Source organism: Thunnus albacares, chromosome 10 (assembly GCF_914725855.1).
Source record: "Thunnus albacares chromosome 10, fThuAlb1.1, whole genome shotgun sequence".
Taxonomy (NCBI): domain Eukaryota; kingdom Metazoa; phylum Chordata; class Actinopteri; order Scombriformes; family Scombridae; genus Thunnus; species Thunnus albacares.
Window position 1 is genome coordinate 15,883,383 of NC_058115.1, and position 21,156 is coordinate 15,904,538.

General features: G+C 38.9%; 1 protein-coding gene across 3 annotated transcripts in view; it reads right to left on the minus strand.

The window, feature by feature from the left end:
- spock1 (SPARC (osteonectin), cwcv and kazal like domains proteoglycan 1) overlaps nucleotides 1-21,156 on the minus strand; it is a 111,120-nt gene that overhangs the window by 32,957 nt on the left and 57,007 nt on the right. For all 3 annotated transcript variants that reach the window (XM_044364168.1, XM_044364167.1, XM_044364166.1), the window contains 2 exons: nucleotides 19,147-19,192; nucleotides 7,251-7,331 (listed from right to left, as the gene is read on the minus strand). In XM_044364168.1, the coding sequence (XP_044220103.1) occupies nucleotides 7,251-7,331; nucleotides 19,147-19,192 (127 nt within the window). The remainder of the gene's footprint in view (nucleotides 1-7,250; nucleotides 7,332-19,146; nucleotides 19,193-21,156) is intronic.

Consider the following 21,156-nt stretch of genomic DNA (forward strand, 5'->3'; position numbering starts at 1 on the left):
GAAGTGCAACACACATCAGCAACGTCATTTGGAATCGCATCACATGTGAATGAATCCCCTTAGCACACACCTAATGTGCTATACAGACTGAAGAAGTTGTCAAGGTACAGAGAGCAAGTGTTATAAAACTGTTGCTTTTCTGAAGAGGTGATGCCATCGATGTTGGGAAATAGGACAGCGGGGTGTACAGGTGAGATGACGTACCATTATGGATGTTTTAACATACATCACACACTGCCAGTGCGTGTTGCTTGAGGTTTTGGAAGGTGCATTTCTGAACTTTGGAAAGAGCTAAGTTAGCTGTTTCCCTCTGCTTCCAGTCATTAAATTAAGTTAAGCTAACTACATCCTCCATACTTAACACACAGACATAAGTTAAAAGTGGTATCAATCTCAGTCTCAGACTCATCTCAGTCTCTGGAGTAAGTGAATAAGTATATTTCTCATTATATATATATATATATATATATATATATATGCATACATGTAGTGTCTGCACCTGTGTGCACATATTTTTTTAATTGTATATTCAAAATACTATTAGAAAGGTTAAGCTGTGGTCATTTGATGGTTGCCTTTTAGGACTAGAATACTCCCGCACAACACAGAGTTGTATGTTGTTTCATAACCAAAATCTGTTTGACACCTCATGGCTGTTGTATATTTCACTGCTGTGTGTTGCTGCATGCTTTGAAAGCTCTGTTGTTGCTGCAAACCCAGAATCAACCCAGCTACCATCTGGTCCGATCTGCTTTTATATACTTGGGGGGAGGGAATCAATATACTCTTTGGTTGGTAGCTCATGCTCATCGAGCACAGCAAGTACATTAAAGAAAATATATTCCCTGCTGAAATCAAAAGTTGTGCTGAGTCTTTGAAAAAACTGACAAAAAGCCTTATCTGATTGAACATCGAGATGGAAGTTATCTTCATCAAGCTCATGTCAAAATGATGCACATATATGTACGATTCACAGACAATCCATAAGAGGTCGTTCTCTGTGTACATGTGAAGGAATATGTGAATGCCAGGGATGCTACAGTTTTCTTTTCAATTTGTTTTGAAAGCATTTGTCTTTTTCATCTAATAGTTTTTATTACAAATCATTTTTCAAGACAGAGCTCTACTCACTCTCTCTCTTACTCATGTTCCACCAATCATAGCTTTGTTCCTATGTGTGTGTGTCATTCTGCCCTCACTTAACATTCCTGCCATTACCACAGTTACAGTGATTTCTTGTGTACATTGCATATCCACTTCTGCAGATGAATAAAGTTCATATATTGACTCCCATCACCTTCCCCTCTCCCTCCTTCCCTCCAAGTCCACAGCACAGAGCCCTTAGGGAGCCACAGGGCAAACACAGCCGGCCAGAGGAGAGAGAGCAAGAAACATATGGTTGGCATCAAAAAATGAAGAGACTTACTCTTATGCAGCATTGAGCGTCTGTGCAGTAAAAAGCACATTAAAAAAATATAACAATTAAAAAATCTGCTATTTTATGACATTAAACATTAGAAGTTGTTAAGTTGTTAACGTAGAGCTATTACAGTCACTGAATCACTTTGAAGTGCATTAGTGTGGCAGTGTTGTTGTATTGTTGCACCATTATTCATTAAGGCAAACTGCAAATATGGCAGTTTGTTGCCTACAGTGTGTAAAAAATCCTTCTTTAAAAAGTTCCTGCGTAATTCAAACCCTGAACATACCTCTATTATCATTGATGCACCACTTCTAAGCGGGTTCCTGGAGAAAAAGCACACTACAGTTGAAGCACTAAAATTTTATTACAATTACGGCTGATGTTAAATTGCCATACTCATCTACTTTTTGTCTTCTCAAGGTTTTTTTCCCTCGTTTTTTTTTACCATTAATGTTCCTTAAGAGACAGAAAAATGGCCAGAAAAGAGGAGAATAAGATAAAAGACTCTTCCTGTGTCCTCTAATACTGGATGGAGGCCAGAATGGAGAGCAGTGATTGGATAATAAAGATAGTCAGTCCAATAGAAGGGGCCACAATGCCAACAAGCCCTGTCAGAGAGTAGAGGGTGACCTCAAATTAATTGCTGCTGAGCTGGACATGGGTCAATGTGGTGTTTTTGTACTGTGTGTGTAATGGTGTGTGTGCTGCTTTATCAACACCGCGCTTCATTGTTTGCTCTCCCTCCCTCTACTGTTTCTAGTAGCAAATAAACAAGTTTGAAATTAAATAAACAGGAGATTCAACGTTCATTCCCAAAGGACAAATTCCTGACTGTTATTAGAAAAATGAGCATCACTTTCAGGCCTTGATAAACTAATTACAAAGGTGTTTCTTCTCTTTCACCTGCGGGGGCTACAGAGGAAAACAAGCAATGGAGAGAGAGAGAGAAGACAAACAGATCAGGAGGAGATAAAATCTTCTTTTCACTCTGCTTTGTCATTGTTCCTCCGGGTCTGACTGTTTGGCCTGTGTAAAGGCGCTGGAGTGAGGGATGGCAGAGAGGAATGATGGTGGGATGAAAGCACAGAGAAAGCCTTCGGGAGGACACAGCGATAGAACGGATTCACCATCCAGAAAATTAATTATTGAAAACATGGGCAAATCATATTATTGTGGATGTAACTGAGGAATGGAGAGGATAAACAGGCTGTTTCAGTTTGAATGTCAGAGAGGAAACTGCAGTTGCTTACGGGAGAAAAAAAAAAGTCTGGAGAGAGACACTCACTTATTATTGTGAAAGAGGGTGTTTTGTGGAGCTGTTGCTGGCAGCGAAACATTTTTAAAGCAACACTGAAGCAAATAAATCAAACAGTCTTTGAAGGCAGCTTCAAAGCACAGCAGCAAAGATGCATTTAAGGACATGTGCATACAAGAGGACATTAATTAAAGGTGGAAATTGATAATTTCACGGTCTAAAACTTATAGTATACGTAACTTGTTCTGCATAAAGTGTGTTTACAATTCTAATCATGATCATGGAGAGGTGAGAGTAGAAATAAAATAGAATATGCATAGGATTGGCTTGGTTGGAGGGAACACACACACACACACACACAGAGAAACACATACAATAATTGATGTAGATTCTACATATTTAACACGCATGTTTTTAGCAACTAAGGAACATTGCCAGAATTCGACCTATTTTAGGTTTTAAAGATACAGAAACAATTTTACTTTTTTTTTTTTTTTTTTTTGTAATCTCATCACGCCTGGATTACTGTACTGTCTAACTTCTTATGTGCCTGAATAGAAAAACTGTAGAGCAGCTTCAGACAGTACAGAGCTCAGCTGCCAGGCTTTTAACCAGAGTAAACAGGTTTGAACACATCACCCCAGTTTTAGCCTCTTTACATCGGCTTCCAGTACGTTTAACAATTGATTTCAAGGTTCTTTTAATTACTTACAAGGCACTAAATGGCCTGACTCCTCAATATATCTCAAATCTTTTATCCCTGTACGACCCTGCTCGCACTTTGAGATCCTCGGGCAGGGCCCTTCGATCTGTTCCAGACTCTCGGCTGAAGACTAAAGGGGCAGAGCTTTTGAAATAAGAGCCCCAAGGCTCTGGAACACCCTGCCTGAGGTAATAAGGCAGGCTGGGTCAGTGGCTTCTTTTAAATCTAAGCTCAAAACATACTTTTATCGCACCGCCTTCCCTGATTTCACCTGATTCTAGTTTTTATTCTGTTTTGTGGCTTTTACTGTTTTAATTTTTATGTTGCTCTTTAAGTTGGCTGTTATCACTGTGTTTTTATTTGTTTTTATGTTAAACACTTTGCTTTGTTTTGATAAGTGCTACATAAATAAAGATAAGAACTTAAGAGTTTTACAGCCTTGCCATCAACTCTACAAGGCTGCAATGCTTTGAGCCAACATCACCATGTGAACATACTAACAGTGACAATGGTAACATACTTTTGTGTTGCAGATATGATGTTTACCATGTTCACCATCTTAGTTTAGCGTGTTAGCATGCTAACATTTGCTAATTAGGACTAAAAACTAAGTAAAGATGAGGAAAATGGGAATGTCATTAGTTTTGCAGGTATTTGGCCTCAAATACTAAAAAAAAAAAAGATCAAATGGCACTAGAGGAAAAATTAGAGAATCACTGTTATCCTGAGGGGATATTTCATTGACCAGTTGGTGGCAGTAGAAGAAAAGTCTGTGATCACCAAAGCAATTCATGCTAAAGGGATACATGAAAGTCTGCATCAAAAAATCATGGCAATTCATCTGATAGTTGTCAAGACATTTGGCCTAAAACCACAAATGTCAACCTCAAGTCAGGGGGTCACCAAGGTTGTTAGGATTCATACTCAGAAATCCATCCAATAGTTGTTGAGATATGAAATTATTCATTTGTATCAGAATCAAACACATTAGCTGCTATTTTTGGCTGGCTGACAAGGGAAGGTAAGTTTTCTTTTTTTCATGCAAGATTTATTTACACTTTTTTTTCAAACATGCCAAATGGACTCTTTCCTTCCACTTAGAAAAAGATCCTCATGGTTCTCAACTGGTCGTACGTTGCTTCCAGACAAGGAGTTTGTGTCAGTTTGACCTGAAGTCAATGTCTAGAGAGGTCACAATGAGAAACCACATGCTTGACTTACAACTTGATTCTTTACCTCATTGACACACTGTGATCTCTTCCTATTTTTCCTCCTTCCACACACACACACACACACACACACACACACACACACACACACACACACACACACACACACAAACACACACACATGCACACACACAGGTGTATGACAGATATGGCCTCTTGCCTCACCTTCAGTGTCAGAGATAATTAAATGTTTTTGCACTGCCCTAGACTGAGGCATTCATTAATCTGAAGCTGAAGGGTGTGTGAGTGTGTGTGTGTGTGTGTGTGTGTGTGTGTGTGTGTAAGAGAGGGAGACCATGAATGAATAAGAGCAGATCAGAGCCCTCTATCTCCCCTACCTCCAAGTAATCTCCCTTCCAGTTGTCATCTGCTCACATTCGCCATTTTATTAATGTTACTCACAAACCTATACAAACACATGTACAGTGAAGCTGTGTGTCCATTTTAGCTAAAGCATGTAATAATATGACAGGAAGGAGTAAGATTAGACTCACTTTATTGAAGTTCAAAAAACCCTTTCAATCTCCTCTTTCTATACACTTTATCTACAAGACAAAGCTCACAACAAGATTAGTACCACAGTAGTGGTGACTCACAGCACTCAGTAGACAAGGGAAAATGGAGAGAGATATGATATGATATGTCATGTATAATTCAAAATCTCATATTTTGCCCCATTTAAAGGGGAAATGAGCAAGGTTTGTTTTCCCAATAGCACACGAGAGGTCAACAAAATGTGAAGCGTTGCTGCACGCTGAAAGATGAGTAGGGCTAAATTGTTGTAACTGACCCAGAGTTCATCAGTATTGTTCAGAATCACATTAAAACCCAGACAAAACTGTAAGTATTAAAAAATAACCAGACCCTCACCACAGCTTTGTCCTAAGATCTGTGTTTGAAGGGACTCAAATATGTGAAGATGCAGAGGGAGCAAAGGCATTTATTCTGCCTGACTCTCACATGAAGCGGCATAATATGGCAGCTGCTCTTTTTTTGTGGATTTATCTAGGCTTTTGATACTGTGGATTACCGTGTGTTGACATGCAGCTTATCTCGAAATGAATTAGATCAAAACATGTGTAATTGGTTTTGTAATTACCTAACGATCAGAATACAATGTGCGGTTGCTGACGGATCTCAGTCGCATTTCAATTTGCATTCTGATTTGCCAATTGGTTCCCCATTTAGTTTTCCATTTGCCAGCTCTGGTATCATTTAAGCAGCACTCTGGAGTCTTGCTGTGGCAAAGCTAATCTGCATGTTGTGTAACGAGAACTCTCATTGGCTGACACTTCAACTTGTGCACACCCTTGAATCAATAATTTAGTCCTGCCATCTTCAAAGTTTTATAGGCGGACATGAGGACCCTTGTTATATCATATGTTAAAATAACATTGTGTTTCTCACTGTGCTAATGACCCACAGGATACATGGTGGGATTAGTCAATCTGTTCTATTACCTATTCACCAATAATTTTTTTGTTAATCACTATAAATTTTTATATTTTTTGATTAATTATATGTGTAAATTATTTCATCAAATTCTTTATTATTCATCTGTATAACAGTATTATCAAATTAAATATGAGTTAAGGAATTGCTTTAGCTGAAAGTAAAGGAGGAAGTTATCCATATCATTATAGTCGCCTATTACTTCCTCAAATACTGATTAATCATAGTTCTAAAAGAAAATTCAAATTGCACAATTTTTCATGCCTCTGCATTCTAAATTAATCAAGCTAAATGCTGAAAAAACTAAATATATGCTGTGCTGCAGAAATAAAAGCTTTCCTGCATGCATGAGTGTTTGTACTTTTAAGTCAGATCAAAATCAAGCGAGTGCAAGAATAAAAGCATCAAAACATCATTGAAGACTGAGAAAAAGTAAATGAAGCGTATATTTTTCCCCTACATTGCAAAATTATGTTGAAGTTGTTATTTCTTTGTGGTTACTGAGAATAAGGAAACTAAATACATTTGATGTTACTTTTGTTAATCTCAAACAAACAACATTACAGAGGATTTCATTTCATTCAGACTCATTAACTTGTTAAACTCTCCTAAACTAACACCTGAACTGACAGGTATATTACAGCCCACTTGCTAAATTTCACATTACAAATTTCATACTGGCCTGCACTGACACTAATGATGTCAGTGCTGAAGCTAACCCTGGAAATAGCTCCATGTTACTGAAGGGGCCAGCTTTGATCATCCTGTGTGCATTAGCCCTGCTCGAACTGGTTCAAAGAACGAGCTGTGAGCTTGGTTATCTCTCTCCTCCACATTGACATCTCTGCACACTACCTGACAGGTAGTCAGGGTGGAGAACTAATTGCACTAAACACAGCTGTGTCATACCCGCCGTTTTATGGGGAACTGCAACCGAGCTAAATGTAAAGTAATGCTGAGATCTGTTGTAGAACGTCAACGGACTGCTATTCAAGCATTCTCATTAATTCAGATAATCTGGAATGATCACACTGTGGATCTCGATATCATGAGACAAGTATCAGCATTGGGAACACATCATATATTAGATCTAAATCTGCTGTAGCAACATAAACAGGATGGTTACTGGAAAACTGGAAAAAAAAACAAACCCTGCCCACCCTGATGAAAATGTTTTCTAATACTCACCATCCTGTACTGTCTTCTTGGCAGAGCCAGAGTGGGTTTTGGTCCCTGGGTCTCCATATCTGCCAGGGTTGACCTCTCCCTCTAAAAAACACAGCCAGAAAAAAAACAGAATTAGAATAGTTCACAAATGTTTAAATAATAAAACATTTGTTTTCAGCTTCCCAATTTCACAATCCAAAGCAAGCAAATATTTTGACATAAAGCCTGTAAATTCAAACTGACATTTGAATTTTCTTTTCACTTTTTGTGTAAGCAAATTTATGATGAGGATAAAACCATTTTGGGATATATTTGTGGGTCCCACACAGTCTCAAATCAGGAAACAGAACTGATATTATGAACTATGTTTAGTGTCCACCCACTCAGATATTGGACCAATCAAGTACCAGTACCACAAGTGTCAGTCCGTACCCTGTATAAAACTTGTAGCGGAGGCGGTATCACTGCAGACGAAAACATAAAACTTAATTTTGTTATTTTTGGTAATTACAAATCAAAACAGACACCGAGGATATATTGATTCATTTCAGTTTGACTTTAATCTTGAGAGACATTTTGAAATCCTACACCAGGCTCAATGGATGCTGCAAAGTGACAAACATAATCTTTCATTGCGGCATCATTATCGAACACAAAAACAAGCAGGCAGAGCCAAAGTAAAGCAAAGTAAAGCACCTATCCATCTAGATACAAAAGCACTAATCCATCCTCTTCCATACACACACACACACACACACACACACACACGCTGCAGTACAACACTCCATATGGAAGCAGGCCAGTGGTGGCAGAGCCTCAGGGAGAGAACAGAGCAGCCAAACACTGAGGTACAGGGAGTTTGTCATCTCTGTCTGTAGGCTGTGACATTAATACCCCGAGATGATTAACTCCCTAACTCATCCATCTCCTGTATTTATTAGCGAGCAAGTCTTTTGAGACTCTATATAATGACCAGCAAAAAGTGAGGAGATGTGTGGGTGCGTGACAAAAGTTAGTCAAACTTTTTTTTTTTTGTCAATACGCCCTATATTCATCATTCTTTCCTTTCTCTCCCCTTTGCCAGACCTCTCTTTTCCTCATTATGGGGTGACTGTCTTATCTCTTGAGTTATCCCCTCTACAGGAAATCTCTCTCAAGTCTGCTCTGTAAGCCTCGCGTCTATATCTCCCTCTGCTGCCCTCCCTCGAGACTCTCTGATGCCGCTGTCACTTTCACATGCTGGCATTTAGCCTGAGAGCTGCTGCTATGATCGCTCGCTATGACTGACTGCTCACATCCTCGTAAGTTTATTTATCCTAATTTACAATGATCATCAGAGTCTCTTTTGTCTACAGGGCGCAAAGGGCATAATCAACACACACACACACACACACACACACACACACACACACACACACACAGATTCAGTCTTCCCTCTTTTGTGATCTACCGTTATGTGTGTCTCCCCTTGAAAAGAGCCCGTTCAGCACTGTTCACACATTGCAGGCCATTGATTCACAGCTTCATTTCAGTTTGAGTTTGTAGTTGGCTTTGGCCCTGCCTTTGAGAACTGGAAGTGCAGGGTAGTAACAATTCACTTTACTCACTCTGGCTCTGTCTGTCCACATTTACTCTTTCTTTATCACCATTTTTCTTAGCTGCTGCTTCCTTACTGCCTCTCCTTCCATACCTTTCCTTGCCCATCTTGGTTAAATAGAATTTTTACTGCCTTGCTGATATGATTGGCCTCATCTGTTCATTAAATTAACAATACCCTCAGTATGACTGTGTCTATTTCCTTTCTGTGTGTCTCAGCAGGCTCCAGGTATCATTGATTACAGCCTGTGTGCGTACGTGTGTGTGACTGGTTAATTTACTGCATACACCTGAAATCACTGTAGCATGTACGCGTGCGTTTCAGCTGATAGTCCTGTTTATGTGTTGAGACCCAACATTGCGAGCTCTGAAAGAGCGAGATAAGAGCTGAACCAAGGGTCGTGGATATTGAGTCACTTTTTATGATGTGGCCAACAAGCCATTAAAATCAGAGCAGTAAACAATGTTTAAAGAACGCCTGGAGAGCGAGCTACAAACCCTTAGCACATTACACTGAAATGAGATATTTGTTCTTGCTCCAGCTCACACTCCATTTAATACACAGACCCGCGGTGCTAACTGTTGTTTGCTGTCCTATCGGTCTCTTTTCTTATCAGTTTCTCTTCTCCTAATTCTTTTAGCTCCTTGAGGCGCAGATCAAAGATGGTTATGTGAGAATGTATTAAGAAGCGGTGACAGAGTTAGGGGAGCCGGCTGACTGCGTGAGGATGAACTGATGAGAAATGGGAGTGGACAGACTTCTGAATATCTTCAGAGAGACAGAAGGTTAGTGAGTTTGAGAAATAGCTGATGAAATATATAACAACGATGAACACTCTGCTGGGAAAACACAATGTCACGTCTAATCAGGCTGATTGGCAATTTGGAAGCTCCAGATTTTCAAGGCTTTGTTTGTGGCTGTTTCTGCCAAACCCGAGCGCATCACAAATGACTTCTGTTTCTGTTGCCAAAAACGGTTGCTACAGCAACCACTTACTCACTACAGTGTGTTATCTAATTAGGTGAATTGACAGGAGCAGTAAACACCTAAATATTGTAAACTTAACTTTGATAAACTCTACTGTTTCTTTAAACAAGACCTTTCTCTGTCTTTTGTCTGTTTCGTGTCCTCTGGTTGGGTCTCTGTGCCAGTTTGACTCTCCTGTGCTCCTCTGGACTGGCTGTGATAATGGGACACTGCCTGCCATTTGTAATCCCCCCTTTGACTCCCCTCTCTGGATAATGCATTACAATCACAACCTCACAAATCTGTTGGGCATACCGATATACAAGAACCCCAAATGAAATAGCTAGAATAGTGATTCTGACATCAGTCTTGCTGACAGAACAACTGTAATCTGCTGCCAAGGACTCTTCCTCCCTTCTCGTCTCTCTCTGTCTCTCTGTTCAGCCTTAAAGGCATTTTCAGGGCAACTCTCCAACCATTACAGATGGGACCGAACAGAAAACAATGCAGATGCAGAAAACCAGTTATAAATAAAAAGTCATTGTTGAGTCTCGAAGAAGGTTGAGCTGACCTGGACGACACAGAATTTTAGATTTAGCAGTGGTCATACAAGAAAATGTGTGTATAATTTTTTTCATTCACCGTTAAGCTGCTTCTTGTCATGTCAAGATTGTCACCTTAAATCTAAAAACTGTGCTGTTAAATTCATTTCAATGACGGAACGTGTGATCCACTCATAATGATGGCTACAGTCAACGAAAGACTTTTTGTGTTTGTGTGAGTGAGTGTGTGAGATTGTTTGACAGCAGATATTTATGCCTCCTTGTAAATGGGAAGAGTGAAAGTCTGGATGTTATTTTATGACTACAAGACAGCCGCTCCAACTTCAGATCGCAGAGAGCGAAAAAAACAACCATAGCTGTGTGTGTGTGTGTGGATGTACGTGCTCATATTCCTCTGTCTGGTTATAATAGACGAACATCACATAACATCATGGATTTCACCTCAATTATTAAACTACAGTATATTCAAATGTCAAAACAGGAGGATGTTTTCTATCAACAGTTTACTGAGATGTCAAAAACTGAAAAGTATAAATTCCCTTATATTTCACTCTCTTCATGAGGCTCACCTCTTTTAAATGATTTCACCCGCAACTATTGAGCATGGAAGTAGTAGATTGACAAAATAATCTTAACAAATGTCTTCATTGTGTTCATATTACATCATCAGTTGCTTGTGTTGTTTTGGTGATGTAAGCTTCAGGCACGAAGGTAAAACTCTTACCGAGCTTTTCATGATGTAACTTCTCACTCACTGGCCCTGGGTCAGCTTTGGGCAGCGCACTGGCACAGAATGAAAGCATGAAGCCCTGATCTGAGTACAGCAGATGTCTGTCTAATCCACCCACAGGGCGAGCTGGGCTGTCTGGGACACAGGCCAGTGTCACCCACACACACACCTACCTCCTTAGAGCTAAAGAATTCAGCATTAAGCATAACATGAGAGGACTAACAGGTTAATCAACCATGACTGGAAAATACACAGGTCAAAGAGCTGTCACCATGGAAACACCATGGAAGTTCACGTGGCATTGCGAAAGACTCTGCAGTCTGTCCACACGCATGACGGAGACTACAAGGGTTATGACGTTGATGTGCAGTGTGTAATTTTTAGAACTCTCTCAGCTAAATGCTTTCAGCCAAAAGACTAATTTAATCACTGTTTTCCCATCCTTTAATATCACGCTCTGTGAATTTTGACTAAATGAACAGTGTTTGAAATACACATTAATATTTGCATTTCTCATTTCACTGGAGAGTACTGTTTCAAGAAGTCTAAGCAAAGTAAACTTCATAGTGCCTGTTTTATTATTACAACATATAGATATTATTCATCTATTTATAATTTGTCTGTGTTATTAATCAATCTTTTTCTTAATTGGAATTGGGATATTTTGAATAGCACAACTCTTGCCTTCAAAAGTTTCATCATATTTTCTTAAACCAGATAAAGGGAGAGTACAAAATACTTTAATGAAATATTTATTTCAAACTTCCCATCTCAGCCACAGAGATCTGACTTTAGCCAGCAAGAAAGTTGAGTAAAGGCTGTCAGCTTTAGATCTGGATCAAGCAAGTTACAGCTCGTACTGTGAAGGCAGATATTTAGAAAAGTTGAAAAGTTTAGAAAAGCTGTTGGGACATGGTCAAATTTTACTTTATGACCATTTCAATACTGATCAAACACACAAAAAAAGCACATGTAACTGTCAAAATAAAGACTGTGGATATGTAACCAAATGGAAAAAACAAGAGAGAAGAGACAAGACTACAATAACACAGAGGGAATATGATAATAATAAAATATTACCTCTTAAAATTTTAATCAAATATGTATAAAAACAACTAAAATCTACTGATCACAGGCTTTCAGTGTGGTGTGTGTGTGTGGTGTGTGTGTGTGTTTACACGTCACTGTATTATGTTGAGTCACAGTCACCCATTGTTCATCATTATGTAATTTCCATCTGATGAACTCAATACATCGGAAACAATAGAAAACTATGGAGAAACGATGAGCAAAGAGGCACATGAAGGGAACCGGTGGTGAGAGGAAAAGAGAGTAATGTTTAAAGCTGCTATCATCCATATTTTTATAACAACATAAATGACAATGTGTAATGTGAGAGGCATCGTTCTTAGTCATGAACCTACAGACTTTTTACGAAGCTTCATAAAGAGTTTCACCTCATATTTTAGCTGGCTTGCCTGCAACATTACTGTTTTGGTTCACTCTCACAGCTCTCAAAATGTGGTTTTCGGCCACAGCAGGCAGCTGTTTTCAGACACAGTTTGCGGCTAGTTGGTGAACACAGTGAAACATTTAGCAGCTAAAGAGCTGGACATTTCTCTCAGGAGTTGGTAGAGACCAAAGAAAGAGTGAATATTCATCTGGTAGACAGAAACATGACTCCAAATGAATAAATATGTTGCTCAGTGACTGCTGAATGTGTAAATAACCAATTATTTGCCATCACATTTGCCATAACAACCTAAAAAGTTACGATATGTCAATGTTGTCCCCAAGTGGCCCAAAAAAATCTGTTACTGCAGGCTTAAAGAAAAGGAAGAAGGGAAAGACAGAAAAGAGTGACTGCAGCGAGGGCAACACACATAAAGCAGGGTATATTGCTGCATGAATCAAATTTTGTAGGGAGTAGCACTTTAAATAAGATTCTGTTGGTTTAGTGAATTGCCTCTCAGCAAAAACTGGCAGAATACTTCACCTCCACAGGATGTTAAGTTTGACTCCTAAAGGTTTCACAAAAAAATGCGTGTGTGAGGTTTTTCAATGCACAAAATGTGCTCTTGGGTTGCTTCCATCCAAATGATAGAAACACTGGACACATGGAGACAATAAGGTACTTGTTTATACTGTAAACATTAGTTTAACGAAAAACAAATGTATCTGCATTCTGTAGAGTGAAAGACAATTTATCCATACTGTTAAAACACACATACAGTAACAAAGTACATTATTGCACAATATCACTAAAGAATCTGCACAATGACAGCGTACAATATGTCTCAGTCCTTGCAAAGCCATTTATATTAGCAAAAGGCAGGGACAGTACTCATACTTGAACTGCCTACAGACATCCTGACATGTTGATAATATCATTACACTGATGAGTTGTGGACCATATGTTCATATGAGTGAGGCAAATGGACCAACTGGTTTTACAGACTGTATCTGATTCTGGATTTTTCTGAAATTGAGCAGGATTCATTTGGATGCAAGTACATGTTTACCACAGCTCTACAATAAGCTACAAATCTACAACCTCATGAAGCCACACAAGAAGTCTGGAAAACTGATTTACCACCAGCGGATTCGATCGCTTGCCGTTCAGGTGTCACCAACAACTCATTTGTGATCCAACTGATTTCATTCATTAGATGCGACGGAGGGAAGCATTAATCGTCGAGTGATTCATCAAGGGACTGGATTTTCCTCCATCAACCTTCCTGCTGCTGATTAGTCTCCAAGGGCGACAAGTGATTCATTAGTCAAAAAGAGATCAGCAGGTGGTGATTGATGCCAGTATCCTTTCAGCTGTATTGACCCTCAATCAAATGTTATGGTCACACTTGTCATTTCAATATGATTTTTGTAATCTGACCACACACATCAGATTTTACACGATTACATCACTTGGTGTGCACAAATGACTTTGCTCAAATTCAGTCTCTGTTTTATTTCCTGTTACCTACAAAAGTCCTAAGGTGCTCTTCAGACACAACAATGTTTCTTTGGCTGCTTATTCATTTGCTATAGCACAGGAAGAAAACTTGATTTCTGTCTTTTAGTCTGTGTTTTTGTCTGCTCTGTGGACTAAAATGGCCCTCAACATGATTTATGATACCAGTTTCAATGGTAAAGGAATAGTTTTTTGCAAAGCGGTGATGTAGCTTTGTTTAGGAAAAGGTTGCAGGCATTTTCCATATTGTGCCTCATGCTGACATTGGCTGGAGTCAAAAGGTGAAGTTGACAGAAGTGTGATGTCTGCTTCACCAGCTGGGTGAAAATGGAACCCACTAAAAGCATTTCAGGCACAGAAAACCATCAAATGTTCCCAAAGCTGACCAGATTGTCTGATTGATTCCCGTTATTTGTTCGCTGTCTAATTGTTTTGCTGTCCATTACTCCCCAGTGTGCTGTTTGTGAGGGAGAATGACTGCATGGTGCATAGTGATAGTAGCAGGGGCAGAGTGCTCACAGCTCTGCAGCAGGGGAGCGCTCATGTTGCAGCTGAAGTGCATCGCTGCAGCAGCACAGAAAAGGCGAAGAGAAGATGGAAGAAAAAGAAGTGTTTCTGCACTTTCATGTAGAGTCTGTTTTTTCCCTCTTTAGCACAAAGCTGCTCTGTGTTTCAGCTACATGAAACGACTCTTTGCACAGATGTCACATTTTCAAGAGCACATAGTCACCTCATTGTGTCCTGGCAAACTGATGCAGTGACTCAGATGCATGAAGTTTATACAACTGTATAATTTGATCTTTTTTTCTATATGTAGTAAATGTTGACAAATGTGTAATTATGAAATGGTTTCTAATGTGAGACAGGGCTTTACTATGGTGGCATCTAAGCACAAAACTTTAAGGGACATTGGGGAAACATTTTTTCTATGTGTTTTGATATTTGTTTTCATTTTTCTATGTGTTTTACAGTTTGTTGCATTTTTGAATTTGAAGCACATTTCCTTATTGTTTGAGCTTTGCTTTCATATGTGTTTTGTCCTTGGGGGCCACCATATTATACCACTCCTGCTACAACAAAGGAAAAACTATGGTTTATTACAACTTGGGGTTTTTGTTTGTATCTTTGATCTATCTTAGCCATCAGTTCTGTTGTTTGAACATCGTACTTTGTAATTTCTGAGATCTGAGAGTGCAGCAACATTGTTAAAATTAGGTCTAGATGGGGCAAGAAATGCCAAAAACAAATCCCCAGTTCATTCAGACTTATTTGGAAAACACAGAAAACAAAGGTGATATATCGTACTTTCTGCAGTTGTGTGTGCTCACAGTGTTCCTCTGCAGTAAGGAATTATTATGGACATTAATGTTGCACTCAGTGTTACTTCCATATAAAGTTGTTTAGATCATTTGGCTAAACTCGTATGGTTGTCTGATCCCTCATATTTATCGCCAGGCTGGATCTATTTTTAGCTGTGAGGTTGCTGTGTTCCAAAATCTCAGCATTGACTTTGGTGAGTACAATATTATCAGAATCGATTGAACTGATGGCGAAAGCAAAGAAAATAAAGCCCTGGCTCTATAGTTTCCATTAAGGACTGCACATCACCACATAAATGCTGGCCAGTGAAGGGTGACTTCTTGCTTGAGCGTGTGTACGACTGTACATTAATTCAACTGCAGGTTTTTTTCCCACCAGGATAGTGAGTGTCCTTTCTCTCTCTCCTCCATAGCTTCCAATGACACCACTAATGAAGCGCCTTGTGTTTGGTGTTCGGCTCAATTCAATGAAATATACTAGAAATAAAGTGAGGTGTACAGCCTCAATACCTGGCTACTATGACAGTTTGGCCATAATAGAAATCAATCCAGAGCTTCCATGTTTGGGGAACAGTATGTCACGCAGATGGCAGCTCCACAGTAACATTTTTAGTTAGTACATCATTCTTTTAGCATTTAAATCAGCTTCTGTACATGTGCTACTCCTGGATTTTTTCCTCCATAACATCTTATGTATTTAGTCCCTCGTTAGAAGAATGACGCTCTGTTTTGTCTTTAGTCGTCTCTGAGAAACTACAGAGTAACTCCAGAATTTGATGCACTTTGACGCGAGGCTGTTCTCATTAGGCACAGTATCCACGAGGAGCTGGCCCAGATAAACCTGCTCAGCAAGTCTTTCCCTGAAGAGTTACAGTTTTTGTGCTAGATATGCAAACCAAGCCAGCACAGAAGAGAACAAACTCAGTGGTGGAAAGATTAAAAGTCTGTTGTGCTGTTCAGAGAGCTGCAGTCTAATCAACCCTCTAAACTGTATGTGTGTGTGTGTGTGTGTGTGTGTGTGTGTGTGTGTGTGTGTGTGACAGAGAGACTGAGAGTGAGCAAGTGTTTGTAATAATTGAGTTTAGTCAAGAGTTACTGGAGGTCTAAGAGCATTACACACTTGAGTGTGATTGATAAAGTGGACTTGGCATTATTGCCATAGTAAATCCATAAGCAGCACGTAACTGAGAAAAGTAGCAGCATTTGGCCTTGGAAAAAGACACACACAAGCACACATGCACACACACACACACACACACACACACACACACACACACACACACACACACACACACCTGTGTTTCAAGACATGATTGCATTTTTGGCAGCAGCTCACTGAACAGCACAATTAGTCCTGTTGGAGTCTTTCTAATTTACATGCTGTAAACTGAAACACTGAAAGACTGTGAGCGAATGATATATGATGTGAAGTTAACATAAAATAAGTAAAGCCACACACTCGGGCTTAAGCACATTAACGCTGGTGCAATCCAAAAGAAGCAAGTAATTATTTATTTTTCATTCCTGAAATACCTTCTTAAACTTCTGTAATATTTCATTTATTTACTATATATTCTCACTGTTTTATTTCACTGTACAGTAGATGGTTTTGCAGTCCTGCTATCAAATTATGTAACACAGTTTAATCATTGATTCATGTGTCTTTTTAAGATTTAATATGCCTCCATCATACAGTATGATATTTTTCCTTCCTTGAAAGCTGCAATTTTAACATGAAACCGTGTTAATTATTATGTGTTGTACTGTAGGTTCTTGCTTTAGTTTGTCTGTTGGTTTGAATGTGTTGTGACTGACAGCACACAGGTTTTCATATCACTGTAAAGCATGTAAAGTATTCTTATTTTTAAATGTGTCCATTCCAAGGAGAAATACAGAAGTAAAATGTGGAAAAAAGTGTGCATTTGTGTCATCTTTTTCTCTTTTGGTACTTCTCAATGAGCACATTCAGAAAGAAAAGGAAGTTTCAAACCGTAAACATTTAAAACAAACCACATATTGCAACTTCACAATATGTGATTTGTTAAGCTAACAATGATGGATTTTGTTTGCCAAGGTCTTCAAAATAATTGCAAAAGTTGTTTGCAATTGAATGGGAGAAAATAAACCTGAGATGTTTGATCAAATGACTGTAATCAAAAACCTCTTCAGTTGTGGCACATGCTTTTAAAGGCTGCCACAATTAACTTGAAAAGAACAGAGAATGTAATAATTGAGCAGTCCTTTCAGGACACTTTGCTGTAGTAATGATGGCTTGCCATATTAGTCTCTGTGTGAGATTTTTTAAAAAACTACATTTCTTTCAGTACCTCACTTTAAAGAATGTAATTAAAAAAATACACAAAATATGTCAAACCTTTCATTGCATCATTGATTTTGTTTACTTTTTTATAATATTTCCATGCTGCCACTGGGAAATATTATCAGAGACCATGAAATTGACTTACACACCTATGCTGATGACACACAACTGTATATCTAATTCTCATCTGATGATGTAAGCCCAACTGATAAACTGTCTCATTGTATTGAACACATAAATATATGGAAGTCACAAAATTTTCTGCAACTAAATAGAGACAAAACTGAGGTGCTCATTATCAGGGCCAAAGAAGTGCAGCCCCGTCTCAGTGCCCATTTAAACCAGCTGGCTATGAACATGAAGCATGAAGCTTAATGGTGTCATGACTGTGAGCTGTCCTTTGAATCCCAGGTTACAAATATAACTAAAAATGCCTTTTTACCATCTTAGAAATATTTCCTGTGTGCAACCATTCCTGTCTAAAGAAGACACTGAAAGTCTCATTCATGCTTTTATTTCTAGCAGACTGAATTATTGTAATGCTCTGTCCTCAGACCTCCCCAAAAAAATCTTTAAATAAACCACAGATGATTCAAAATGCAGCAGCAGCATGTCTCCTCACCAAAACCAAATGTAGAGAACATTTCATCCCTGTTTTAAAGACCCTTCATTGGTTTCCTATTCATTTTGGAATTCATTTTAAGATTTTACTTTTAGTTTTTAAATCTTAATGGGTCAGCACCAGGTATGCCCCTCCTAGACCCCTGAAATTGTCAAACTCTGGTCTCTTGGGTGTTCCCCAGACCAGAACTAAGACCTATGGTGATGCTGCATCTTGTGTCAGGGGCCCTCGCCTCTGGAATAGCCTCCCAGAGGAGGTCAGGGCATCAGACACGGTGGACAGCTTCAAATGAAACATTAAAACTTTTTCTTTTTAGGCTTGCTTTTATGTAATTTAGTCGTCTCATAATAACTTAGCGCTATTTATGGGCGTTTTGTGTCTTACTATGTTTTATTTTCTGTTTTTATTTGATTTTACTTGATCTTATTTCTTTTATGGGTTTGCCTTTCTCTTCTCTTTCTCTCTCTATTTTATTGTATTTTATACAATTTATATTTTATTGATGTAAAGGACTTCGAGTTACGCTTGTTGTAAGACCTGTGCTATATGAATAAAATGTATTATCATTATTATTATTATTATTATTATTAATGTTGTCTAGACTGCTGTCACAATCTAACATCAGCATGTATATATCCGATCATATAGAACAAGGGTAAGTATCTGACCAAGCATTCAAAGCTCTCTATACTTGACAGGTTTTGACACTTGATGCTACTGTACAGACACATTTTGGTTGGTATTCAAAATGTATTGTATGAGGTTTGATATCCAGCCTTTGTTGCACATGCAGTATGCATTCATATAAACACAAAACCGTAGGACTCACCTTGGTCTAGAGACATGGCAGGAGCCCAGCTTTTGAAGTAGTCATCCTGAGTGGAAACACAACACAAGAAACTGGGTTATGAAAAAATAACTCCACGCTGAGAATATCATTGAATTATTTTGTAGACCAGTGAGAGAACTGCCCAAATACTAATCCAGACTACTGAGAAATCCTGTCCTAATTCTTCTCTCCTTTTGTTCGTTCATACTTGTATTTGGTAAAAATGAGTGATTACAGTGGAAAAGGACAGTATATCGAGGGATGAAGCATGTTTGGAAGTTTAAAATTGGGACCCAATTATTTGGAGAAACCTGCAGGAGATACACAGGGGATTAAAGAAAGTTATAGCCTCCAGCAGAGAGGAGTTGAATTAGGACAGAAACATTTAATGTCAAGGTCAGAATGGACTTCTGCAATGAAAAACAGAAAGAACTGCTACTGTTATTGTTAATAAAAATGACAGAAGGGGTTTGTCATGTTGGGGTTTTGAGGAGGAAGATGGTATATTTGAGTTGTTGGGATGTTCCCAATATATTCCCATATTTGGAAAAGTGCAAATTAGTATTGTTATTAATATATTTTAACAGTACGGTCTACAGTCATGGAGAGAGTCTCATCAATTGAAAATGATAAAAATGGAAATAAACTGGACTAGAGTTAGAAATCTCATATTGTGTAGAACCTTTACAAAGTATGTTAGGACAAACAATGCTGTTTATATGTACCATGCACACATGTGAAAAGATCGGTTAATAGTCCATGAATCAGCTTAAAAGGGATGTGTCATGCACATTTCCAGGTCTATATTTTTATTATGGGGCTCAATTGGAACATTTTTGCATGATTTAATGTTCAAAAAACTCTCCTGTCTCTTTAAGGCCCCACTCTGTTCTGATTGGCTAGCTCCCAGAAGTTTCCTCTCAGTAGACTTCCATCAGCTCTGCAGGCTAACAAACTATAGTCATAATATTTCACTTGCTTTTCTCATTCTTTACTCAAAATGTCAACTTCCAAAAGACATCTGCACATGTTTGAGCCAGAATCCGATCTGAAATATGTAAGTGGACAACAGGAACAACCTTAGCAACAAAGGCTACGGAGCTAATGGCCCTTTGTGGGCATGTGAAAACAATTGGACATCAGTTTGATGGGGAAGTAGAGGTAACACTGAAAATGTAGCATTCAGAGCAGGCTGAAGAGAGCATTTTTATATTTTTTCACCTCAAGTTTTGGAACTTTGACCATGTTTAACATAGATATCCGACATCATAACAGTATAAAAATAACAGTACATGACAAAAAGCATGATATGTCCCCTTTAACCAACAGATGAGGGCAGGAGTGGTACAGTAGTTGGTGCATTTTAAACTTGCAATGCAGCAGCTGCCACCCGCCAGAGCGTCAGCAGCATTTCAACAGACCACTGTGTTATATAAACAGGCTGATGCTCAGTAGTCATCAGTTGATGATGGTCTGAACCTACACTGTGAGCTCCGTTTGAGAGAGATTTGCTTATTTGTATAATTCATGTTGGCACTGGAAGTAGTCTGAAGTGTTTTCTTCACTACGACAGGTATACTCGCCCATACACACAAACACACACACTCACTCACACACACACACACACACACACACACACACAGTGGTGGTGTCTGCATCTAAAGTAGTACCCAGGGCGAGCCATATGTGTGTCAGCAGGGAGTGAGCCTGTGTCAGTGACACAATTTGAACCAGGCAAAGGAAACCTGCTGCGTTTCAAAGCAGGATCTCCCCCTCTTTTATTATTGAATAAAGGAGGGGGAGAGAAGGAGAGAAAGGAAGGATAAATTATGCAGTCATATGAAACAGTCCAGAGAAAATGGACAGCTGACCCACTCATTCAGTCCTTGTTCTATAAATGACAACTGCCGTCGTTTAAGGCAACACAAAAGTTTTAAATGAGGAAAGGAAACCTAATTAGCTTCTCCCTTAGGTCCCTACTTCACTCATGTCCTCACTTCTTTGTCTCTT